The sequence below is a fragment of the Vombatus ursinus genome, unplaced genomic scaffold (genome assembly GCF_900497805.2).
Source record: "Vombatus ursinus unplaced genomic scaffold, bare-nosed wombat genome assembly UNPS02009573.1, whole genome shotgun sequence".
NCBI lineage: Eukaryota > Metazoa > Chordata > Mammalia > Diprotodontia > Vombatidae > Vombatus > Vombatus ursinus.
The window spans coordinates 9803628-9831103 of record NW_020949351.1 but is presented as its reverse complement, the minus strand read 5'-3'; the positions used below and the strand labels follow the sequence as shown (position 1 = coordinate 9831103).

Sequence of the window (27476 nt, the reverse complement as noted above, 5' to 3'; positions counted from 1 at the left end):
AGTATTTTCTCCTTGACCTGGAGTTCTGGAATTTGGCTATAATTTGGTGGATTCTTTCAATTTCTATTTTACCTTCTGCTTCTAGAATAATAGGGCAGTTTTCCTTGATAATTTCTTGAAAGATAATGTCTAGGCTTTTTTTTTTAATGATGGCTTCCAGGTAGTCCAATATTTTTAAAATTATATTTCTTGGATCTATTTTCCAGTCAGTTGTATTTCCAGTGAGATATTTCACATTGTCTTTTATTTTTTCATTCTTTTGGTTTTGTTTTATTGTTTTTTGATTTCCCATAAAGTCACAGCTTCCATTTACTCAATTCTAATTTTTAAAGAATTATTTTCTTTGGTGAGGTTTTGTACTTCCTTTCCATTTGTCCAGTTCTGCTTTTTAAGGCATTCGTCTGCTCATTGCCTTTTTGGACCTGTTTTACCATTTGGCATAGCCTGTTTTTTAAGGCGTTATTTTGTTCAGTATTTTTGTGTGTATCCTTTACCAAGTTGTTGGCTTGTTTTTCATGATTTTCTTGCATTGCTCTCATTTCTCTTCCCAATTTTTCCTCTTCCTCTCTCACTTGATTTGCAAAATCCTTTTTGAACTCTTCCATGGCCTGAGACCACAAATTCATATTTTTCTTGGAAGCTTTAGATGTAGGAGTTCTGGCTTTGTTGTCTTCTTCTGAGTGTGTGTTTTGATGTTTCTGGTCACTATAGTCACTTTTTATAGTCAAGAGTTTTTTTTTTTGTCTGTTGTTTGCTTATTTTCCCAGCCTGTTACTTGACTTTTATAATTGTTAAAGTAGGGCTCTGCTTCCAGGGTGGAGGGTGCACTGTCCCAAGCTTAAGGGGATATGTGCAGCTGTTATCAGATATACTTCTAGGGACCTCTGAGTTTTCAATTCTTCCGAAGTGGTATGATCTAAGAAGAGGTGTGTTTACTGCTCTCCTGGCCTGTGCTTTGGTTTGTGAGTGACCACCCGCAGTCTTTTTTGCCCTGAAATTCTGAGGATGATCCGCCTTCCACTGTGGCTGCAAGCTCTGGTGTGCTAGTCCTTCTCATCACCCTGGTACTGCCACCCAGGACTGCAACTCGGATTCAAGTATGGGCAAAGCAACAGAGTCCTAAGCCCAGTGCCAGCAAGGAGAACCATGTAATCTCCTTCTGACCAGTTGTTCAACCCCCTTACCATCTGTGAACTAAGAGCTCTAGAAACAGCTGCTGCCACTGCTGATTCAATCACTCACATAGGCTCTTTTTGTGTGCTGATGCTGGGTCTGTGCTGGTGTAGCCTGTGCTGCAGTGTGCTCCACTCTTACCTGGTACAGCAGACCTTTCCTTCTGACATTCTAAGTTGTCTTTGGCATCTGTGGGATGAGACATCTGGAAACAAACACTGCTGCCACTGATTCAGTCACCTGGTTTGCTGGGGCCAGGTCTATACTGATGCATCCTATACTAGACTGTGCTTCTTTCTCACTCTGGTGCAACACACCTTTCCTGCTGACCTTCTATGTTGTCATGGGCTGGAAATTTTTTTCATTCTGTCTTTTTATAGGTTCTGCCACTCTAGAATTTGTTTAGAGTCATTATTCAAAAGTATTTGGAGGGGTTTGAGGGAGAGCTTAGGTGAGTTCCTGCCTTTACTCTGCCATCTTGGCTCCACCTTGAATTTAATAGTTATATCCTATCTGTATGAAACTATGCTAAAAAATAATTTACATTCTTAGATAATTCATCTTGCACTTGAAGTAATGGTGTATGTGTTAATATAAAAATATATTGAAATCTAATTTATATTAACAAAGATTATAGTTTTCTTTAAAATATATATCAAATTATATATTTGTTGAATACAAAGTAATAATGGTTGTCCTTCATTCTTGAAAAGGCCCAAAATGACATCACTATATTGTAGTCAAAGGTACATTGTATCAGACTGTGGCTGATCAGATCAGTACAAATTCAGATGGCTCTACCACATGTTGAGCACAAATGGTGTGTATGAACATTTGGAGTGGAGATGTCTCTAAATTTGCACATCGTGTTTCTTTTGGGCTACTGCAATTCTGCTTCACTCTTCCAGCACAGTGCCTTCTTTGTTATGGGTATGCATACTGTATGGTCTTCACCAGTGTCTCCCATATCACGCAGTCAGTTACGGAGTTCTTCAAAGGGACCTTGAGAGTGTCTTGTTTCGCTTCTTGTGAACTCCATGAGATTGCTTGCCTTGTGTGATTTCTCCATAAAATAGTCTTTTAGGCAGACATGCATTTGGCATTTGACCAACGTGGCCAGCCCGTCAGAGTTGCATTCTCTAAAGCAGAGTTTAACTGGTTGGCAAGTTCAGCTTGAGAAAGGACGTCAGTGTGCAGTATCTTATCTTGCCAGGTGATCTTCATAATTTTCCTAAGACAATTCAAATGGAAGCAATTCATATTCCAGGCATGGTGTTGGTATGCTGTCCAAGTTTCACAGCTAAGCAATAATGAGGTCAGCACAACAGCTCTGTAGATCTTCAGTTTGGTAGGCAGTCTAATACCTCTTCTGTTCCACACTTTCCTTCAGAGCTTCCCAAACACTGAGGTAGCTCTGGCAATGCATGTCTCAACCTCATATCATCTGTGTGTACATCCCTGGAAAGTATACTGCCAGTGTAAGTGAATTTGTCGCCAGTATTCAAAATTTCTTCATTAGCTGTAACTGATGGTTTTTTACATATGGATGGTGTGGTGCTGGTTGGCAGAGAACCTCTGTATTCTTGGTTTTAATTGCTAAGCCAAAATTAGCACAAGCAGAATCGATCCATGCTTTGTTTCATCTCACTTCAGAGGTTACATTGAATGTAGTCATCTGCAAACAAAAAATCATGTACCTCCTCTTTTCTGCTTTAGTCTTGGCTTGTAGCCTTTTTAGGTTAAATAATTTACCATCAGTAAGGTAGCTCGACCTTGATGCCATTTTCCTCTTCGTTGAAGGCAGCTTACAGCATCTTGCTAAAAAGCATGGGAGCAAGTGCACAGTCTTATTTCATTCCTTTGGTGAATGGTAAAGCACGAGAGCATTGTCCATTATCCAGAACCCGGGCAATCATGCCATCATGAAATTGACATATAATACTGAAGAATTTCTCTTCGCCACCAAATTTTGCCATAATTTTCCATAAGCCTGCCTGACTGGCAGTATCAAAGGCCTTGGTCAGATCAGTATGTCCTCCTCGCATATCTACTGGAGTTATCAGGTAGCTAACACCACATTGACTGTTGTTGGCCCTTTCTGAAGCCACATTGGGTCTCAGGTAGATGACCATTTTCCAGGTGAAGGATCAGCCTATTAAGGAAGATTCTGGCAAGAATCTTGCCAGCAATGACTAAGAGAGAGAACCCTTCACCCTCCCCCATCTCCCCCATCTCCCCCAGCCCCATAATTGAACAATTTATTTCCTTTACCTTTTTAGAGACGGACAATAGAGGCATCCTTGAGCTCCTGGCCTCTTGCCATATAGCCCAAAAAATTTCATTCAGCTTTTGTGTGAACACTGGACCCCTTGCTTTATAAATCTCAGCTGGAATAGAATCAACACCAAGTGCTTTGCCACATGAGAGGAGCCAAATGACATTCAAAACCTCTTCAGTTGGAAATTTGGCCAGAGAATAATTGACTTCAAGCTAAAGTGTATAATCAATGGCTTCAGCATTGTTTGATGACAGTCTGTTGAGAACACTATTAAATTGTTCAGCCCATCTCTAGGATCATGTCCTTATCACTAATCAATGTGGCTCCATCAGCATTTAATAGTTGAGATGCCCCTATGGGTCTTTGGCCCATAAATAAGCATCACAAAAATGCTTTGGATTGTTACTGTCAGTGTAAAACTTAATTTTGTCGGCCTTCTTATTGAGCTAGGAATCCTGCATCTCTCTAAGCTTCACTTGTACTTTACTTTTGATGGAATTAATGCTGCCTTCTTAGAGACTGATGAATTATCCTGCTTGTAAACCCTGTGGAGTCCTCATTTTTCATTTAGCAGCTTCTGAATTTCTTCATAATTTTCATCAAACCAATCTTGATATTTGTGACTGTTCTGGCACAGATGAGTAAATGCAGTGATGTACATCAAACCTCTGAAAGCTGCTCATTCTTTTTGTGCTCCACTGTTGCCAGTCATGTGTTAAACTGGGTGTGGCTGCTAAGCATGTTACAGCTTCTTGGAGCCACAGGTGAGTATTGGGAGAATCAAGTGGACACCAAAGGTGGAAGATAGGCTTGGAAGAGGTAATCGTCTTCTCTGAACACACCCTACACATGAAGTAATATTATTTTTTTGAACACATAAATAGAATGAAACTTATGATGTAGTGCCCAGTTTTTATTTCCTTTCATATTGTGTGTCCTGTTTAGTGCAAGTGCTGAATATCCTCTTGTACCATTGTTATGATATTAATGAGTTAGTTTTATAGTCATGAATGTTAAAGTTTAAACTGCTAAATTTTACAGTAAGAGTACCCCAAAATTAAATTTTTTTTTATTTATTTATTTTTAGGCAATTAAGGTTAAGTGACTTGCCCAGGGTCACACAGGTAGTAAGTGTTAAGTGTTTGGTCTGAGGCCAGATTTGAATTCAGGTCCTCCTGACTTCAAAGAGCCAGTTCTCTATCCACTGCACCACCTAGCTGCCCCCAAAGATTAAAATTTTAAAAGAAGAATTAATTTCTTAAAATGAGGAACAAACTATATTTACTTTAAAGGATGTGATTGTGACTGTTAAATTCACATTGACAACACAAATAATTGAAAAGTAACTACAAATAGAAGATCAAAATCTCATAGAAACTTTGAAAACACTTTATTTAAAAATATATGTACATTTTAAACATCTCTCTTTTTACAGTTAACACAGTTATGTTTTACATATGTCTCTTAAAATGTATTCCTTTCTTCCTTGTTTCAAACAATTGCTAGTCCTATACTTCATTAGGATTTAATTATTTTTATTTGCATTAAGAAACATTTAAATTAAAGTCAGAAAAAATAAACTGTTATACATGAAAGATTTAGAAATAAGACTTACCTTAAGATTAATAAATAGCAATGTTTGATATTTCTGGTGCATTAACAAATTTGATTTGTCTTTTTTGGCATTGAGATTTGTCTTTACTCTTGCCGTCTACTTAAAAATGAAATATTCTGCCTGGGTGTGTTATATATATATATTTACCAAAAATTCCATGAAGTTGTAGATTTTGTTATTGCCCCTAAATTTGATTGGTAATGGAAAGAAATTGACAATTTTAATTTCAGTAGATAATGGAAAAATGAGGAGAAAAATTTTTTGTGCTTAAATAATACATTTATAGAAATACATCTTTGAAGATTTCTTTCCATTGTCTTTCCATGTTAAAGAACCATTTTACCAAAGCTTATAAGGAATTTAATATCTATGAAGATTGACTTTTTTCTAACATTTAATTTTATTTATTTAATTTAAATTTATTTGTTGAACTTTAGTAATGGTGGTGAATAACAGTTAATATAGGATAATAAATCTTGAGCTAAAAGAGACCATAAAGACCATCTAGTCCAACCCCTCATTTTGGTTGAGGAAATTGATGTCCAAAGAGGTGACTACTATTCATTAAAATATACTTTTTAAAAAAATGAACAAATTCTTCAAATTGTCTTGAGATTATAATCTAAATACTAAATATATTCTGTAGAGTACTCACTTTTTGTTGTTTTTGGAGTGATAGTGAAATAACTGAGACTGAAAATAAAATAAAACATTCCTAGTAAACCATTTTGACTTAAGAATTAAAGTCCTCTACAGCAGAAGTGTCAGATGTGCAGCCCATAGCACTCCTGGTTTAAGGCCTGAACCACAGTACAATGTAATTGGGAACTATTTTAAAAAAATTCGAATACCGTAAAACATAGATAATATGGTATTTTGAAACTAAGTCAATATGCAACCTGAAAGAATCATTACCTACAGATTGGTGACCCCAATTTCTATTTTGAGTTTGATACTGCTGCCCTTAAGCTCTCTTCCTGGGCTTTCTTCTCTTTATTTTTTCTTTTTGTAATTTCATCTATTCTTTATGCTTAGTTGTCATATCTATGTTAATGACTCCCAAATCTGTATCTGTAGCTTTGATCTCTCCATTAAATACATTGCCACACACTTGATACACATTTCCACCTGATAATTCCGTTAGGATCTCAAACACAAATTGTCCAAAGCTGAGTATTACATTTTTATCCCTAATTCTTTCCCTTCTTCCAGCCTCACTATTTTTGTTGTTGGTACCACCCTTCCCAATTAGCCAGATTCATAGTCTTATTTGGACTTTTCTTCACCTCACACTGTAAGTCTAATCATTTGCCAAGTCTTCCTCAGCCCCTTTACTGTCCGTCTCCATTACCGCTCACAACTATCAGTCCTAGATCCGGACTCCTTACCTCTTGACTGGACTATTGCAGTAGTTTCCTGTTATAGTTTAACTGCTTCCAGTTCTTCCCACCTATAACCCATTTTCTGTGCAGCTACCAAAATAAACTTTATAAAGCACAGGTCTGTGTCATTCTGTTTTAAAACCTTTAGTAGACTCCTTTGACTGATTGGGTAATAGATAAACTCTTCAGCAGAGTATAAGGCACTCTGTAGTTGAACTTCAACCTACTTTTGTAACCTTGTTTCACAACAATCCCAATCACTTGCTCTATGTTTCAGTCAAATTTGCTGAATAGATTTTACTTGGATTTTATGTTCTGTCTCATGTTCCTGTTTAAACAGCATTTTGATGAGGCCAGGGTTAGGCAGGAAGTTGATGTTACCCTCAGTTCCCAGAGAAGACTCTAAACTGCCACTCATTTGTGTCCCCCCCCCATTCCTCGGTCTTGCTTGTATCATCCTTCAAGGATCATCTCAAGAACCACTTCCTGTGTACCCTTCTCTGATCCCCTCAATTAAGTATTTATTTAATTTGTTTAAATTTTCCTAACATACTTTATATCACTGTCCATATTACTTTATACTTTTTTATATTTGCCTATATATGTGGTATTTGACTTCTTCCCTCTCTCAAAGCATGGAAGCTCCTTGAGAGTAGATATCTTTTTAAAATATATGTATACCCAATACTTACCCAGTGTCTTAGACATAGTAAATTTTTAGAAAATGTTTGTTGACTTACTGAGGAGGTGATTCATAATTGATATTATGGGGTGGAGACAAGATGGGAGTAAAAGCAGTGACTTGCTTGAGCTCTCCCCCAAACCCTTCCAAATACCTATAAAAAATGACTCTAAACAAATTCTAAAGCAGTAGAACCCACAAAAAGACAGAGTGAAACAAATTTCCAGCCCAAGACAATCTGGATGGTTGATTGGGAAGGTCTGTCATGCTGGGCTAGAAGAGGAGTGAGTTCTGTGTGGGCGGGCAGGCCTCAGCAAACCTGGAGCATGCTACAGAGGACTGAATCGTGGGCAGCTGTGGTGGTTTCCAGACTTCTCAGCCCATGAATGCCAAAGACAACTTAGAAGCTCAGTAGGAAAAGTCTGTGTCTGCGGTGGTGAGAGAGAAGCACGGGGTCCCAGCCCCAGTCCCCAAGCTCAGCCCTGAGGCGGTGGCTGCTTCCAGAGCTTCTGGCCCACAGACTGAGAGGGAATCGAGTGGCTGATCAGAGAGGGATTGCAGGGATCTCTTTGCCGGTGTTGAGGAAGTATTCTCTTGCTTTACCTGTGCTTGGATCTGGGTCACAGTTCTGGGTGGTGTTCCTGGGGCAAGGAGGAGCACTGGCATCGTGAAGCTTGTAGTGGCGGTGGAGAGGAAATCCTCCTCACAGTTCCAAGACAGAAAAGAGTGCTCATTGACCAGAACACAGGCCAGGAAAGGAGTAAACACCTTGCCCTTGATCATAGCACCGTGGAAGAACCAAAAATTAGAGGTGCTTTGAAGTATCTCTGAAAACAGTTGCACAAAACCCCAAAAGCTTGGGACAGTATGTTCTCCACACTGGAAACAGACCCCTACCTTAACAAAGAGTTTAAACTCAAGTAATTGGCTGGGATCATGAACAAGCAGAGCAAAAAGAGACCATAGAATCTTTCTTTGATGACAAGATCAAAACATAAAAGAAGAAGAAGACAACAAAGTCAAAGCTCCTACATCCAAAGCCTCCAAGAAAGGTATGAATTGGTCCCAGGCCATGGAAGAGCTCAAAAAGGATTTTGAGAAGCAAATAAGAGAAGTAGAGGAAAAACTAGAAAGAGAAATGAGAGTGATGCAAGAAAATCTTGAAAAACAAGTCAACAGCTTTCTAAAGGAGACCCAAAAAAATACTGAAGAAAATAACACTGTAAAAAATAGCTTAACCCAAATGGCAAAAGAGGTCCAAAAAGCCAGTGAGGAGAAGAATGCCATATAAAGCAAAATTGGCCAAATGGAAAAGGAAGTCCTAAAGCTTACTGAAGAAAATACTTCCTTAAAAATTAGAATGGAGGGGCAGCTAGGTGGTGCAGTGGATAGAGCCCCAGCCCTGGGTTCAGGAAGACCTGAGTTCAAATCCAGCCTCAGACACATCACACTTACTAGCTCTGTGACCCTGGGAAAGTCACATAACCCCATTGCCTAGCCAAAACAAAAAACAAACAAAAAAAAATTAGAATGGAGCAGTTGGAAGCTAATGACTTGATGAGAAATCAAGACACTGTAAAACAAATCCAAAAGAATGAAAAAATGGAAAACAATGTGAAATAACTCATTGGAAAAACAACTGATCTGGAAAATAGATCCAGGAGAGAGAATTTAAAAATTATTGGACTATCTGAAAGCCAAGATCCAAAAAAAGAGCCTAGACATCATCTTTCAAAAAATTATCAAGGAAAACAGCCCTGATATTTTAAAACCAGAGGGCAAAATACAAATTGAAAGAATCCACCCATCACCTCCTGAAAGAGATCCCCAAAGGAAAACTCCTAGGAATATTGTAGCCAAATGCCAGAGTTCCCAGGTCAAGGAGAAAATATTGCAGGCAGCCAGAAAGAAACAATTCAAGTATTGTGGAAACACAGTCAGGATAACACAAGATTTAGCAGCTTCTACATTAAGGGACTGGAGGGCATGGAATATAATATTCTGGAGGACAAAGGAGATAGGATTACAACCAAGGATCACCTCCCAGCAAAACTGAGTATAATCCTTCAGGGTAAAAAATGGTCATGCAGTGAAATAGGGGATTTTGAAGCATTCTTGGTGAAAAGATCAGAGCTGAATAGAAAGTTTGACTTTCAAATATAAGACTCAAGTGAAACATGGAAGAGGTAAACAGGAAAGAGAAATCATAAGAGACTTATTAAGGGTGAACTGTTTACATTCCTTCATGGAAAGATGATATTTGTAACTCATGAGCCCTTGGTCAGTATTAGGGTAGTTGGAGGGAAAAAAAATTATATGTATGTGTGTGTGTGTGTGTGTATGTATGTGTGTGTATATATATATATATATATATACATACAAATATATATGTATGGATAGAGGGCACAGGGTGAGTTGAAGATGAAGGGGTGATATCGGGAGAATAAAATTGAGGGATGAGAGAGGATTATACTGGCAGAAGGAGAAAGTGAGAGATAGAATGGGATAAATTATCTCACATGAAATAAGACAAGAAAAGACTTTTACAGTGGAGGGGAAACAGGGAAGGTGAGAGGGAATGAGTGAATCTTATTCTCATAGGATTTGACTTAAGGAGGGAATAACCCTCAATTGGGTATGGAAATCTATCTTACCCTACAAGAAAATGGGGGGGTGGAGGGGACAAGAGAGCAGGGGGATGATAGAGGGGAGGGCAGAAGGGGGGAGGGGATAATCAGAAGTGAGCACTTTCAAGGAGGGACGTGGTCAAAAAGAGAATAGAATAAATGGAGGGCAGCATAGGATGAAGGGAAATATACTTAGTTTTCCACAGCCTAACTACTATGGAAGTGTTTTGCATGAGTACAGATGTATAACCTGTATCAAGTTGCTTGCCTTTTCAATGAGGGTGGGTGGGGAGGGAAAAAGGGAGAAAATTTGTAACCCAAAGTTTTAAAAACATGTTAAAAAAATTGTTTTCACATGCAACTGGGAAATAGGAAATACAGGAAATGGGGTATAGAAATCTTTCCTGCCCTACAGGAAAACAGAAGGGGAAGGGAATAAGGGGGGAGGGGGAGAGATAGCAGGGAGGGCAGATTAGGAGAAGGGGTATATAGAATGCATGCCATCTTGGGGTGGGGGGAGGGATGAGATGGGGAGAAAATTTGGAACTCAAAATCTTGTGGAAGTGAATGTTGAAAATTAAAAATAAATTTAAAAATAAAATAAAAAATAGATACAGTAAATAAAAAAAAATTGATATTACGTACTTGGACTTTTCTTTGCTATCACATTAATTGTGTGTATGGGGGAATTGAAGTTCTTTATCGCCTTCATTTCTGTACAGATCCTTTCTTCTCCCCTACCCAGCAAATTTTCTCTTTTAGTAAAGAATAGGGAAAAAAAAGGAAAAATAGTTCAGTAAAATTAACTAATGCATTGCTGAGTTTGACAGTATATCCAGTGTTCCACACTTTTATGTCTTCACTTCTGCAAAGGAAAAAGAAAGGTACATTTTTTAATACCTGTTTCAGGTTGAAGCTTAGTCATTATAGCTGCACAGTTTCATTTTTATTGTTGTTTCCATTTACATTGTTTTTTATTGTATAAGTTGTTTTCTGGTTCTACACATTTCATTTTGCATCATTTCATTCTCTTCCCAGGATTATGTGAATTCTTATCCATTGTTTCGTATATAGCATCTCACATAGGCTTTCTAGAATTCAGTTGAAGTTATTTGTATAGTGCTCTGCATTGCTGAAATGGTGGAATGTTGTCATTGCTAAAGAATTACCAGTTTTAGTTGTGATATAATTTAGTTTCTTAACAGGAGCTAAATGAGTGGTTAAAATTATTTTTTTTTTAGTAAATGTAAAAAGGATATTGATCCTTAATAAATGAAATATTTTTTGCTTTTATTTTGGTTATGCTTTCAGGAGGTAAATAATTAAAAGTACATTTGATTACTTTAAAAATTTTTTGCATTAATGGATATCCTGAGTAAGAATATATTTTGAGATCTGTATTTTGGTAAGTATGATAAGATGTTTTTTCACATTATTTTATCTGTTTACTTTTTAAATTTTCATGTCAAAAGTATTAAAACTTGATATATAGACTAAGTCTTGGTTTACAGGAATTTAACATTTTTGTAAAAAATAGTATAATTTTTAATTTTTGTTCACCCCCACCATTTTTTTTAAGAGTATGAAGATGGCGATCTTAAATCATGGGTCAACAGAGAGAGATTTCAGAATTATCTTACTGTGGATGGCTTTACCCTCTATGAACTTACAGACACAGGTAAAGTATCATTGTAGCATATTTTTGATTGATTTAATGATTCTGAAGAAGTTATCTATAAAGGAAAATTTGTTAAATATTAATTTACTTTTAGTTTTCAACATTTACTTCCATAAGCTTTTGAGTTTTAAATTTTCTCCCCCTCCCTCCCCACTTCCCTAAGACAGCATGCAATCTGGTATAAGCTCTACATATACATTCCTATTAAACATATTTTAACGTTAGTAATGTTGTAAAGAAAAATCAGAACCAATAGTTTCAGTAGATGTCTTAGATCCTTGCATTGCTGAGAAGAGGTAAGTCTATCAAAGTCAGTCATGGCACAGTGTGTCTGTTACTGTGCACAACGTTCTCCTGGTTCTGTTCACTTCACTCGGCATCAGTCCATACAAGTCTTTCCAGGTTTTTTCTGAACTCTGCCTGCTCATCATTTCTTATAGCACAGTAGTATTCTGTTACATTCATATACCACAGTTTGTTCAGCCATTCTCCAATTGATGGGCATTCCCTCAATTTTTAATTCTTTGCCCCCACGAAAAAAAGCTGCTAGAAATGTTTTTGTATATGTGGGTCCTTTTCCCACTTTTATGATCTCTTTGGGATACGGCCCTAGAAGTGCTATTGCTGGGTCGAAGAGTATGCACATTTTTATAGCCCTTTGGGCCCTCTGCCTTCTTTTACTGCAACTCTTTCTCTCAGGCTTGATGCTTTAGGAAAACTTCCGTAGAATTAGATCTGTACTAATGCGGAATGGCCTTTCTCTAGAGGTAGCACGTTTCCTTTCGCTAGAGACCTTCAGGTGGAGGATGTACAACTATTATCCAATTATGTCATAGAATGGGTGTTATTCAGGTATGAGTTGGACCAAATGACCTCTGAGGTCCCTTCCAACTCTGAGAATTTGTGATTTTGCTCCTGTCCTCGTAACTAGTCTTCAGCCTTCTGCTTTTTTTTTTTCCTCTAAGATGACACCCTTACTCATTTTATTCAACTTAGAGCTATATGCTGATCATACCCATATTTATATCATCAATCAGGACTTCTTGCCTGAATTCTAATTTCATATTTCCAGCTATGAGTCAAATGACCTGGAAAATGAGGTATTTGGGATATTGGATCTTTAAGGTAATTTCTAACTCTTAAATCTTGTGACACTAGGAAAATGGTTTTATTTTTCTACCCTTTGACATGTAAACATGAAAAAAAAAAGTACTACAAAGTAGAGTACAAAGTAGCTTGATTATCTTTCATATACACTAAATAAAATGGATTCAGAAAGGATATATCAGTATAGTGTAGCATATATTTTGCAGAAGGTTAGTGGAAGAATGGAGATGCATCCTAGTATAGTGAGAAAAAACATTAACTGGCTTTGGAGTCTGAAGAACTTGTATATAACTGTAGATTGCAGCATTTATTTACTACGTGACTTTGGGCAAATTGCTACCATATTTTTTCTGAGTCTTAGTTTCCTTATCTGCAAAATGAACTTAATAGTTTTTACATTACCTACCTAATGAGATTGTTGTGAAGAAGTCCTAAAATGGTATAAATGCCACCTATTTCTATATTGAGCTTGACTTGGAAGAAATTATTTAAATTGGAGAAGTGAATGAAAAGGTGCTCCATGTGACATAAATAGTATAAGAACTTGAGGGAAATTTTGGAAAATTCTTTTCATATTTGTGTTCTACCTAGTGGTTAAGTAAATGTTAATTATTTTGGCTGTATTTGTGTATTATTGTTGAAGGGGAATGGTATTATGATTACGGACTTAAGTTTAGCATGGTATCTGGTGACTTTGCCATGAAAGAATTTAAGCTGAGTAGTACATAGGTAACTCGTTAGCTCAGCATTTCTTTTTTCTGTGTTGTTTTTCTATGACACCCCTATGTTATACTGGAAATAGTGCATGGTTTCTTATGTTTTAATTTGCATCTTAATGGTTTTATTATTATGTTTTTTGTCCACTAACAGTTTTAATTTTCTTTTGCATTATTATGTACTTGACAAACATCATCATCATCATCATCACACACACACACACACACACACACAAATACAAACACACATACAGAGAGGTAAAGAAGTACAGAAAAAGAGGATTGCATATGAAACCATAAATAGTATATTTATCTTGATGTTGTTTTAGTAAAATGTATGACAAATTCAGTTTAGTGGTTCCAAAACTGTTGTGGTAGTTTTGTGTCCACTTCTGAACTTTATTCTGCTCTTGCCTGTGCATTTTAAATGTTTCACTGGCCTCCCTCTCTCCCTCCCTCCCTTCTTCTTCCTTTTCTTCCTTCCTTCCTTCTTTCCTAAAACTCTAGTCTAGTAACTAGTATTTATATAGCTTTTTAGGGTTTACAAAATACTTTATACAATTAAATTCCTTTTGATTCTTACAACAACCATAGAAGATAGGTGCTCTTATTATCTTCATTTTACAGATAAGGCAACTAATTGAAATTAAGTGACTTGATCAGGGTCATAGAGCTAATAAGTGTCCAAGGCTGGATTTGACATCAGGTCTTTCTAGTTCAAGGTTCAGTACTCTGTCCAATGTGTGGAATAGCTTTCTGCCACTACCTCTTTTTTCCACATAACTTTTCTGCTTTAAAAAAATAAAAAGTCCTCTCATAGTAAAATTTTACTGGTCTAAAATTTAAGGAAAAAAATAATATTTCATGTACTTGCTTGAAATGAAATTTTTTGCCTTAGATAATTATGTCTCACTTGAATCAAACAAGTTTCATTTGGATTTTAGGAATACTACTTAACTGATTTCCTAATTCACTAGATATAAAAAGTGTGTCATAAGTAATAAAGTTGCATCAGTTATTTACAGAGAATTTTGATGAATTTAGAACTTTCTTTTTATTTCAGGAAAACTTATTGTCATAGCAGTTATTGATGGGAAAAATGCAACAGTTGAGCATACCAGGTATGATATTCATGAAAGATACAATTCTTAAAACAATTAAAACTTTAAAATAGTAGGGCTCAGCTTCAGTTTTATAACTACATATCTTTAGATATATTTAATATTTTGTTCTTTTCTTTCTCTTGTTAGTGTACCACTTGTAGCACATAGATAAACAAGTTATGAGAAAACTAAAACAGAAAATGATGTTATCTTCATGGTCATACACCTTTTTGGTCATGGATTCGTGAACAGAATCAAATGTACCTATTCCAATGAACACTTTCTTTCTTCAGAGCTTGAGAGATTGTATTGTTACTTTAAATGACAACACCTACAGTGTTCTGAGTCTCTAAAAAGCTTGTTGTTCAGCTTGGATATTTCTAGCTACATGATCTTTTGAGTAGGCCTTATGCTCTGCCTCTAATGCTGGTATTCAGTAAGATTAAGAAAAACTTAGCTGGTACCTCTCCTTCTCCCATACTAACTGAATATAAATTCTGTTCTCTTTAGATGGAGAATCAGAATGGAACTATGATTACCTTATAGGTTGGGGTCTATAGGCATTCATCAATTCCAGAAATTTGGATATGACCTGGCTTCTTAACCGGAAACCTCCAGTATTTGCTGGGTTTTTGAAAAAACCTTTCATTTCCAAAAATGTTGGTTTCTAGAAAGCAATCTCATTATTTTTCTCTGTATTTATGATCTGCAGCTTATATAAATTTATGAGATCTCTAAGCCTCAAGTTCCTTTTGTTGGCATTTTCCCACAATTGGTGAAGTAGACCTTTTCCTAGCAACCTTACTCTTAGTTATAATGAAAGTGTTCCCTTACACATCCCATTCTAGGCACTAATTCACTGCCCAGTTGTTCTTATTACTCCTTCCTATTTAAGAATAGTGGGCCTTTCCCTTTGAAAACCATGTAATGGGTCAGATTTTTATCTATTGAAAGGAGAATAAAACTGGGAAAAGTCCTATAACTGGTAAATCCTTAGTGTCTTGAGGCATGGACTTTGTGAGAGAATGTTTTTATGTTCTGTGGAAGTAAATAGTTATTAATTAACTTGTTAGCATTGCAGTCTGCATACTGCTATTTGTGTGTAGGTTTCATTCTTACCTTGACTATCTTTTGTTTTTAACCAGTTGAAACAAATTAATCACTGTGTTAACCTCTTAGTGGATAAAAAAAGGGAGAAAAAGTTTTCTTCCTTAGTAATTCCTGTTTTTAAACTAGGGGGAAAGTGTCTCACTAACTTTGTTTCTATTTTGACAAAAACAAAAATGGATCCTCTTAGTCAGTGGGATCATCTCAAGATTTATTTGTTATGTATATGTTGTGCTTTGTAAAGAGATATAGGGCAACCCTTTCTTAGAAGCAGATTTTCCCCTGATACTCCTCTGCTTAACTCCAGGAAAATGGTTACGTGACTAATACTGCACTGGCTGTCCCCACAGAGCACTGACTAGATCGCTGTGAAAGAATTTAATATCTCTCTCCCACAACTTTGAGCTGCACTTGGAGGAGAGGCCATGAGCAAAAAAGCTAACAGACCCAAGGCTGACTCCTTGCTGCAAAAGGCCTATGAGAAAGAGGAAACCAAACATCTCAGGCCAACCAATATGTTGCTTGTTATACCCAAGGACAATGTGATCATGATCTCAGGAATTTAAAAATTATTTCACCTTCTATTTGTTGCTTTATAGCATATAGAGCTTTTTTACAGTATATTATTTTACTTTATCCCCTTCATAGTCCTGTGAGGAAAGTGGAACAATTATTTGTATTCTCATTTTATAAATTAAGTATATTACCCAAGTCATATCAACTGACAGAGTCAGGAATCTGAGTCTTGATGTTCCTAATCAAGTGGCCTCTTTACTGTACCATTCTGTGTCTCTGAATGCAGATCAGAGATACAACACAAAATAAGGGATAGATAAACTATTGGATGACAAAATTAGCAAAGAAAGATGTCAGAAGGCTAGAATGTAAAATTGTAATTCAAGTTTTAAAAATCAATACTTATAAGTATAGGATGAGGGAGGGATGACTAGGTAATTCTAATGAAACAGAACTTGTGCGCTATTAATATTAGTGAATATTGTTACATAGAGACCCAATCACCCCCTATTCTCTCCCCCCCCCAAAAAAAACCTAATATGATGTTAGGCAAACATTGATAAATAGAGGCATGGCTTCTAGAATGAAGGAGGTGTCCTACTATCTTAGATATGCTCCCTTTCACTATCCTTCTATCAAAAATTTACTTTTAAGGGACAAGTTCTTTTCTTACACTTTAGGATGTTCTCCCTGAAAAGGTAGTCACTAAGATGATACAGGAATACTTAGAAATAGAGTTTCCCACTAAAAGAACCTTCTTGACTTTTATTCATGTATGTATCAACTTCCAGAAAAACCTAATTAAAAAAGTGAAAACAATTCACAGTGTACTATCTGTGAACATTAGCTTCTTTGACCATGATACTTTTAAAGTAGATTTGAGACTGCTATATTTTAAATGTTTATTTTTCAACAGATTACAGGAAGTTATTCAGGAAGTAGCTAAAGATTATAGAGATCGTTTTCACAGGTAGGTTACAAACTTTTAGTTGGCTCTTTTTTCTTTTTTTACATTTATTTTAATCTATTAGTTTGTTACAAAACAAATTTGCATTTTCCCATTTGAATCAAATAATTGAGAAAAATTGGTAATTGCTACATTTTGATGTGAATTAGCTGGATTTTGAAAAACTATTATTAGAATTGCTCACAGTAAAAACAAAATAATTGAATTAGAAATAAGACTATCTAGTTGTTAGGCATTAAATTTTAGCTATATATTAGTCCGTATTCCATTCTTTGTTTTAACAAAGTGCATCAAATGCAGTTTGATGTTTATAATACTTATTAATCATCCTTTTTCTAGTCTGATATTTTTTAGTGATATAAGTCTTTCTCCATTGTACTGACATTGATATTTAATTGAAAACTCTTCCAGTTATAATAATTAGCACTATGTTGTATTTATGATTACTGCATCTTTCAGAAGTTTTATGCCTGTAAATCAAGTGTTAAGTAAATATGTGTATTAAGTAAAATCATGTTTTCTTTATTAAAGTATGAATCAATTCAAGTACAAAGAACTTATTACGTAAATCTCTCCAAATAAATCAGTAACTTAGCAAATAAATTAGTCACATTCTGTTTCCTAAAACATGCTATTTTTGGTGTCCAATAGAATCATGGAATTTAGTACTCAAAAGGATCTTAGAGATCATATTGTCCAATTCCACTTTCAGTACTAGTGGTTGGGAGATCACTGTAATAGGATAGAGTTTTCTTTCCCTATGCATTTTTTTTTCATTTCCTGAAGATCCAATCAGGCTTACTCTGTAACAAAAAAAATTTCTCTTTTTTCTTAAACTAAGGGCAATATTTTGCCTCTGTTGCTTTTTGGAGTTTATATTAATCTTAAAAGTTAGGAGTACAACCAAGATTGCTCAAAGCCCTCAGTCAGAAAAATCCCTAATGCAATTAATAGTTAAATGTTCACTATTTAGGTCTTCATAAGACCAAACTAACCCTACTGGTATAATTGTTTTCTTGTAATGTCCTTAATGTTCAATCTTTTTTTATATTAGGAGAGATTTTCAGTTTGGACACATAGATGGAAGTGACTATGTAAACAACATGCTGATGGAGTAAGTAAACTGGTATATTAACTTTATGATCGTTTGATAGCTGCTATCTGACTGCAGAATGAAAATATGTGATTTATTCAAATAGTAAGCATTATGTTTAAAAATGATGTTTTTTGTACCTATAAGTATGGTTTGAAAGAAATTTGAGATTAAAATTAAACTGTTCACATATCTTAAGTTTATTTTTTTTTAGAATATCCGTAGCCATTTTAAAATTAGGTAATTAAAGGAATGTTAGTGCATCCTACAGTTTTTAATGGAATTATATTATTCCAGTCGCTGGTCTAATATGTTTCTTAATTATCTGAGTTGTTTTATGATTTCACTAAATAATTGATTATATGTTCGGTAGGTATTAAACTATCCAGTTTATCTAGATGTTTTGTTCTTTAAATTGTAGCTTATAATTTGTGTAAATGCATACATTTTCTTCTGATTGAGAAGCCAAAGAAATCACCCTTTGTAAAATGACATAGTAGGACCTCTGTAGTTTCTCTTACTAGGTAATGGAAACAGAGATACTTTTGAATAATTCAGATTTTTATGATCCAAATATTTCCTAATTCTGATGACCCAAATATATGAAGTTTTATTGTCATCTCACTCTAGCACGTAACAAAAAAGATCCTACATGTGGGAAGAATGTAGTGATTTTAGTATTCTAAATTGTACCAGTTAAAAGTATAGTCCCGCATAATAAATTTCTACTAACTTTTATTAAGAGAAAATCTAGTTGTCTTGACAGTACTCTCTTGCTATCAAGAAGCAATAATAATAATAATAATAAGGATAATAATAATAGCTTTAAGGTTTACAAAGCTCTTTAAAAATATTATTTCATTTGTTCCTTGCAACAGCCCTGGCATGTGGCTGTTATTATCATCCCCATTTTAGTGTTGAGGAAACTGAGGCAGACAGAGGTTTAGTGACTTGCCCAAGGTCACAGAGCTAGTAACTCTTTGAAGATGATTTTGAATTCAGTTCTTCCCAGCTCCAAGTCCAGAACTGTATCTGTTATGCCACCTAGCCATCACTGTGAGAAGTACTGTATTGATAGTAGTGGTAGCTTTAAAACAACCACCACCAAAATAATACTATTTTTACCTTACTGATTAATGCTGTAGTTTCAAACCTTTTTGTTAACATACATTTTTTATTCTATTTTGAAAAGCAAGGTAGACTAAATAAAATACTGTAATATTATTCTCACCTTTCTTTTAGTCTCTCCCCTCAAATATTTTCTATTTTCTCTTAAGAAGGGTATTTTTTTTTAAATGTCTGAAAACCTTTTGTGGTGATGTAAATAACGGAAATTTAGCTGATGCCCTTTTTCACCATTTCACTTATATTGTCAGATTTTTTTGGCATATAGTTGGGCAAAATAGTTCCTAATTATTTTAATTTCCTCTTCATTGGTGGTGAATTCACCCTTTTCATTTTTGATACTGGTAATTTGGTTTTCTTCTTTCTTTTTTTAAATCAAATTAAACAGAGGTTTATCTTTTATTGTTTTTTTTTCATAAGCCCAGCTCTTGTTTTTATTTATTAGTTCAATAATTTTCTTACTTTAAATTTTATTAATCTCTCCTTTGATTTTCAGAATATCTAATTTGGTGTTTAATTGGGTATTTTTAATTTGTTCTTTTTCTGTTTTTTTTAGTTGCATGCCCAGTTCATTGATCTCCTCATTCTCTTTTTTATTTATGTAAGCATTTAGATAAAATTTCCCATAAGTACTGTTTTACTTATGTTTTAAAATGTTGCCTCATTATTGTCATTCTTTTTGATGAAATTATTGTTTCTATGATTTTTTTCTTTGATTTCTTTAGGATTAGATTATTTAGTTCTCAATTTTTAGTCTGTCTTTCTATGGCCCTTTATTACACATAATTTTTATTGTATCATGATCTGAAAAGGATGCATTTAATACCTTTCTGCATTGGATGATGAGTTTTTTATGCCCAGGCACATGGTCAGCTTTTGTGTAGTTGCAATGTACTACTGAGAAAAAAATATATTCCTTTCTATACCCAAATATTCCTTTCTATACCCATTCAATTTTCTCCAGAAGTCTGTCATTTCTTTTCTAAAATTTTGTTCACCTCTTTAACTTCATTCTTGTTTATGTTATGGTTGCATTTATCTAGTTTTGAGAGGGGAAGGTTGAGGTCCCCCACTAGTACAGTTTTGCTGTTTCTCCTTGTAACTCACTTAACTTCTCCAAGAATTTGGATGCTATGCCACTTGGTGCATACATGTTTAGTATTGATATTACTTCATTGTCTATGGTACCTTTGAGCAAGATGTAGTTTCCTTCCTTAACTCATGTAATGAGATCTTTTTCTGCTTTTGCTTTGTCTGAGATCAGGATTGCTACTCTTTTTTTTACCTTTACTCTGTGTGCCTCTGCTTCAGATGTGTTTCTTGTAAACAACATATCATAGGATTCTGATTTTTAATCCACTCTGGTGTCCGTTTTGTGGGGGAGTTCATCCTATTCACATTCACAGATATGATTACTAATTGTTTTTTTCTCTCCATCCTATTTCCCTCATGTTTATATTTCTCTCTCCTTTCTCCCTTTCCCTCCTCACCAGTGTTTTGCTTCTGATCACAACCTTCCTAAATCTGCCCTCCCTTCTATCAGCCCCATTCTCTTTTCTTTCCCCTTTCCCCTACTGCTTCTGCCTTACCTTCTGTCCTCCTTCCTATCCACACTACTTTCTTTCCTCTTTCTCCTCATACTTTCATATAGGGTAAGAGATTTCTATATTCAACAGAATGTGTATGTTATTTCCTCTTTGAGCCAAATCCGATGAGAGTAAGGTTCAAAAAATGCTCACCCCCTTCCCTTCTTTCCCTCTATTATAATAGGTCTTTTATACCTCTTCATGTGATGAAATTTACCCTATTCTGCCTCCCCTTTTCCTCTTCTCCCAGTACAATCCTTTTTCATCACCCCTTTTTTTTTTTAATTTTATTACGTCAAAGTCATTTTATACCCACACCTTCTCTCTATGTATACCCCTTCTAACTAACCTAGTATAGATACAATTCTCAAGAGTTACAAGTATCATCTTCTCATGTAGGGATGTAAACGGTTTAACCTTATTGAATAAAATGTTTCTTTTTTCTTTGCTGCTTACCTGTTTTTGCTTCTCTTGAGTCTTGTATTTGGAGATAAAATTTTCTGTTCAGCTCTGGTCTTTTCATTAGGAATGATTGAAAGTCACCTATTTCATTAAATGTACTTCTTTTCCCCTGACAGATTCAGTTTTGCTGGGTAGTTGATCCTTGGTTGTAATTCAAGCTCCTTTGCCTTCTGGAATATCATATTCCAAGCCTTCAGATCCTTTACTGCTTGAAGTATTTTTCTCTTTGATCTGAAAATTCTGGAATTTGGCAACAATATTCCTTGGAGTTCTCATTTTTGGGATCTTTTTCAGGATGTGGATTCTTTCAATGACTGTTTTACCCTCTGATTCTAGGATATCAGGGCAGTTTTCTTTGATAATTTCTTGAAAAATGCTATCTAGGCCCTTTTTTTATCATGGCTTCAGGTAGTCCAATAATTCTTAATTTATCTGCCCTGGTTATATGTTTTAGGTCAATTCTTTTTCCAGATATTTTACCTTTTTTTTTCTATTTTTTTCATTCTTTTTATTTTGTTTGATTCTTGGTGTCTCAGAGTCATTAGCTTTCACTTCCCAATTCTAATTTTTAAGGAATTATTTTCTTCAGTTAGCTTTTGTACCTCCCTTTGCATTTGGTGAACTCTACTTTTTAAGAAGTTGTTTTCTTCAGTGAAGGTTTTTTTTTCCCATTGGGCCAATTGTATTTTTTAAGAAATTGCACTGGGACCCAAGATCAATCTGAAGAAAGAAAAAATTCAGAAAAAAATAGAAGAAATGGGATTTCATAGATTCAAACAAAATGAACACTAATTCCAAAAGACATTAATAAAAAATACTAAGCAATTCATACTAATAACAAAGGCTGAGATTTTTGTATTTTAAAGTTTACCAAGATCTCTCTCTCTCTGCATATATATGAGTAGGTTTGTATGTTTATATGCGTATGTATATTTGTTTGAGTTTCATACCAACCCTTTGAAATAGGAATTACAAATATTATTGCTATTATATCGATGAGGAAATTGAAGCTCACAAAGGTTGTGATTTGCATTTAATAATAATCATAGATTGAGGCAAAATTTGAGTCTAAGTCTCACTTTACTCCAAGTCTAATATTCTTTACCCTACACCATGCTCTTTGGGGTATTTAGAAGATAGTTTTCAAGTGAGAAGATTAGAAAATTTATTTGTTTTTTTTTTTTTTGATTTTGGTGAAGAATGGAGCATCAATGATTTATCCTTCCATAGATTATTATATAGATGATAATGTGATCATTTGATGCTGTGCAAAATGAAAGCATTTCTATGTTAAAATCAAAATTTTAATATAAAAGGAAATTTTATATGTAACTTGTAGGATTTGTTTTATAATTACGTCTCGTATGTGTATATTAGCTGTTTTCATGATGCAAGACTTTTGGGGTAAGTCAATAAAAAAAATCTCACAGATGATTCACATTAGGAATGCTTACATTAGGGTGGTTATGAGAGTCAAATAAGATATTTGTAAATCACTTAGCACAGTGCCTGGCCTATATGAGATGCTACATATACATACATATATCTGTGTATGTGTATGTATGTATATACACATATACATGCTCGCCATTATTGTTGTTATTATTAGTATTGTAATTCACATGCTTGCAAAAGCAACATTATCTGGAAATACTTCAAGATTAAATAATCTTTAAAAATCCTTCTGGTAATTGAAATAGTATTTTTAAAGCTGAAACAGTACTTAAACCTTAACTAGTTTGATGCCATGATTAGGTCTGTATAAGTTGCTGGTGTTATAATTATTATATATGTAAGGAAATTGGGACCCAGAGAGGTAAAATGATGTCCTCAAGTTCAAGTGGCCTTTTGATGGGATACTGGAAGCACCTTCATTGTAGTTGTCACTTCAAATTCCTGGGATGTCTCTTTATTTACATTTTTCCCAGTGATTTCATCAACTACTGTGGATTCAATTGTTATGCCTGTGCAGACTTCCAAATCTATATGTTTAACCATAATCTTTTTTCCTTATCCTCATTCTCATAGTTCTAGCTCTGTGCTAGGCATTTCCAACCTACTTGTCCCATAGGCATCTCATACTCAGACTGGAAGCTCACTGACATCAGAGACTTTTTAATTTTTGTTTTTATGTCTTTAGCACTTGGTCCTTTTTGTTTTGGACCCTAACTTGTTTTATTGGTATAGGGAACTCCCAGTGAGGAGATTCTGCAATACAAATCTGCACGTTTTGTAACTTGCAAGACTTTCGAAATAATTGGGACACTGTTAGATTAAATAATTTACCCAGAACAACACAACCAGAATGTGTCAGAAGTGTGGTATTTGAATACAAAGTTTTCTGACGCCCAGGCCAGATTTCTACCCCTTCTGCCATTCTGCATTTTATCTGACACATAGTAGGTGCTTATTAAATGCTTCTTGAAATAAATTGAACTAAGCATGTCAAAAATGAAATTCATTATCCTTGCCCCAAACCCATGGCCAGGTAGATGGCACAATGGATAGAGCATTGGGTCTGGAGTCAGGAAGACTTCTCATACTGAGTTCAAATCTTGCCTTAGACACTTACTAGCTATGTGAACCTGGACAAATCACTTACACCTATTTGCCTTAGTTTCTTCATCTGTTCAATGAACTGGAGAAGGAAATGACAAACCATTCCAGTATCTTTGCCAATGAAACCCCCAAAGGAGTCACATAGAGTTGGACAGACTGAAAAACAACTAAACGACAAAAAGCCATACACCTCGTACAACTTTTCAATTTTTATCAAAGGCATCATCATCCTTCTAATTATCCTGATTCAGACCATCTTCATCATTGTCAGTTTTTCACTCATCCTTTATTCTTCTTTCCTGAGTAATTGCCACATCATATAAGTTGTACTTCCACCATAGCTCTTTCATCTTCCCTCTTCATTCATGTAGCCACTGCCCTAGTTCAAAACCTCATTTACTTTTTGCTGGACTATTGCAATAGATACTTAATTCACCTCTGTGCCTTGTCTTGTTCCACTGCAATCTATCTTCCACACAACTGACAAAATGATTTTAAAATATTGATCTAACCACAATACTTCCCTGTTCAAAGAAGCTCCAGTGACTCCCTATTGCTGCTCATAAAATGTACATAAGTTCCTGTGGTTGCCCTTCATAGCATAGCTCTCACCTGCTTTCAGAAAGTTTTTTTTCCCATATTACTTCCCTTCATGCATCCTAAATTCCAAATATATTGGCCTGTTTGCTGTTCTGTGAACTCAGAAACACGCATTTATTTCTTAGAGTCATTTGGTGGCTGCAGATAAAAGTGTATTGGCTTTCAATCGTACATGCAAAATCCGTACAGTTGAAAGTATACTGACTCCAGACCCAGAGGACTTAAATTCAAATTAAGCCTCTTAACATTTAATACCTTTTTTTGGGGGGGGGGGTTAATCCCTTCATCTCCCTGAAACTCGGTTCCTTTTTTACAAAATCACTTCCCGTCCTGCATCATTGAAACTCGGAAGTATTTTCTTTGCAGTAGTTGTTCATTATTAATGCTACCATTTTGCATTCTCAGTATCTCTTGTTAAATTGAACTGGAAAAAAAAGTAGTGGAAACTACTTTTCTCCTTACAAATCATATCATTTAGGGCAAAGGAAGAAGGAGTAAAATTGTCTTGTATGGAAGTAAAATTGTTGTTTAGTCGTGTCCAAATCTTCATATCTCCATTTGGTTTTCTTGGCAAAGATACTTGAATGGTTTGCCATTTCCTTCTCCAGATCATTTTACAGTTAAGGAAACTGAGGCAAACAAGGTTAAGTGACTTGCCTAGAGTGACATACTTAGTGTCTGAGGCCTGATTTGATTTCAGAAAGGTGAATCTTCCTCACTACAGGACTGGCACTGTATCCACAGCACCTAGCAACCAGAAGTAAAATGATTCAGTAAAAATTGTTTAGGTGTTATAAAATTATTAATTTGACTTAATTGGGAAATATTGAAGTTGAATTAGTTTAAAAGTTTAGTTATGTAATATTTTGAAAAAACTACTGTTTCTTTTTATAAGTACATGGTGCAGCTAAAGTGAGACTAAATGAACCAGCTCTAAGGGAATACATACAATTTTGCAATTAATATGTTTAATAAAGATTAAAAGTATGTTGGAGTTCTGTTTCCAGGAAACCTCTGAAAGTCAGAAAATATAACCACAGGAGATACCCTGGAACAGCTGAACTAGCAGAAAGATGGGGTACAGCAGTCCTGTAGCCCAGGAGGCTTGAGGGATTAATGGGAAAGGACCCTCTTGCCCTGGGGGAAAGGGGGTAGAACAGAATGGGAGACCTCCCAGCAAGCTTACGAAAGGCCCTGCCTCAGCATTCCAGGGGGAGATCCTGAACCCCAGATGGTGGAGAAGGCAAGCACCAACACCAGGATCCCTGAGTACCTCAGTACAGGCAGGCGAACCAGTGGAAATGGACTCAGAAAACCACCACATGTCATGGCATTCTCCAGTAGCCAAGTCTCCAGGTGCCTAAACAAAACTCTGGGAAGCACAACTCCAAGAGGATGAAAAATAGATGAAAACGTGTAATACCTCATTGGTAAAACAACTGACCTGGAAAATAGATCCAAGAGAGACAATTTAAAATTACTAGTCTACCTGAAAATCACGATGAAAAAAAGAGCCTGGACAGTATCTTTCAGGAAATCATCAAGGAAAACTGCCCTGAGGTCCTAGAACCAGAGGGTAAAATAGCCATAGAAAGAATCCACTGATCACCTCCTTAAAGAGATTCCAAATTGAAAATGCCAAGGAATGTACTAGCCAAATTCCAAAATTACCAGGTCAAAGAGAAAATACTGCAAGCAGCCAGAAAGAAACAATTTAATATCATGGAACCACAGTCAGGCCTACTGAGGACCTTGCAGCTTGTATATTAAAAGATCATAGGGCGTGGAATATGATATTCTGTAAGGCAAAGGAGCTTGGATTACAACGAAGGATCAGTTACCCAGTGAAAATGAGCATGATCTTTCAGAGGAGGAGATGGGCATTCAATGAAATAGGGGACTTCCAAACCTTCCTGATAAAAAGACCAGAGCTCAACAGAAAATTTGATCTTCAAATATAAGACTCAAGAGAGACATAAAAAGCTAAACAGGACAGAAAAAAACAACAACATGTTATTAATAAGAGCAAGCTGTTTATATCCCTACAAGGGAAAATAATACTTGTAACTCTTGAGAAGTGTATTGTTATTACACCATTTTAAAGGGGTATACATAGAGGGGGTGGATATGAGTTGACTTTGATGTCATGATAAAAAAATCTAATCAAATGGGTTAATTGGATCTAAGTAAGTGGATTAATCTGATCTAACTAAGGGAATGTACTGGGAGAAAAGGAAAAGAGGAAACAGAGAAGGGTAAATTACAGTACAGGAAAAAGCACAAAAACCTATTACAGTAGAGGGAAAGAAGGGAGGGAGATGAGCATTGTTTGAACCGTACTGTCATCAGATTTGGCTCAGGGAGGGAATTATATAATCAGTCAGGTATAGAACTCTAACTTGCCCTATAGGCAGTAGGAGGGGAAAGGGGAAAGAAAAGGAAGGGTGGATAGAAGGGAGGGAAGAAGTAGTAAGAGTAAAGGGGAAGAAAAGAAAGGAGGGGCTGAAGGAGGTGATAGTCAAAAGCAAAACACTAGTGAGGAGGGAAAAGGAGAAAGGAGAAAGAAAAGCATAAACAGGAGGGAAAGACACAGATAGTAATCATAACCGTGAATGTGAATGGGATTAACTCTCCCATAAAAGGGAAGCAGATAGCAGAATGGATTAAAAACCATAATTCTACAATATGTTTGAAACAGAGGGACACACACAGGGTAAAGGTAAAAGGCTGGAGTAGAATATATTATGCTTCAGCTGAAGTGAAACAAGCAGGGATAGCAATCCTGATCTCAGACAATGCAAAAGCAAAAAAGAGATCTTATCAAAAGACATGAAGGAAACTACATCCTGCTAAAAGACTATAGATGATGAAGTAATATCATTACTAAACATATATGCACCAAATGGTATAGCATCCAGATTCTTAGAGGAGAAGTTCGGGGAGTTACAGGAAGAAATAGACAGCAAAACTATTCTAGTGGGGGACCTCAGTCTCCCCTTTTCTGAAACAGATAAATCTAACCACAAAATAAAGAAGTTAAGGAGGTGAATAAAATATTAGAAAAGGTAGATTTGGTAGACCTCTTGAGAAAATTGGATGG

At 35.5% G+C, this 27476-nt stretch overlaps 1 protein-coding gene across 3 annotated transcripts in view; it reads left to right on the top strand.

Moving 5' to 3' along the window:
* The window catches only part of TMX3 (thioredoxin related transmembrane protein 3), a 100916-nt gene that overhangs the window by 59137 nt on the left and 14303 nt on the right, over positions 1-27476 (top strand). For all 3 annotated transcript variants that reach the window (XM_027852416.1, XM_027852417.1, XM_027852418.1), the window contains exons 10-13: positions 11337-11435; positions 14322-14379; positions 16901-16954; positions 18006-18065. In XM_027852416.1, coding sequence (XP_027708217.1) covers positions 11337-11435; positions 14322-14379; positions 16901-16954; positions 18006-18065 — 271 coding nt within the window. The remainder of the gene's footprint in view (positions 1-11336; positions 11436-14321; positions 14380-16900; positions 16955-18005; positions 18066-27476) is intronic.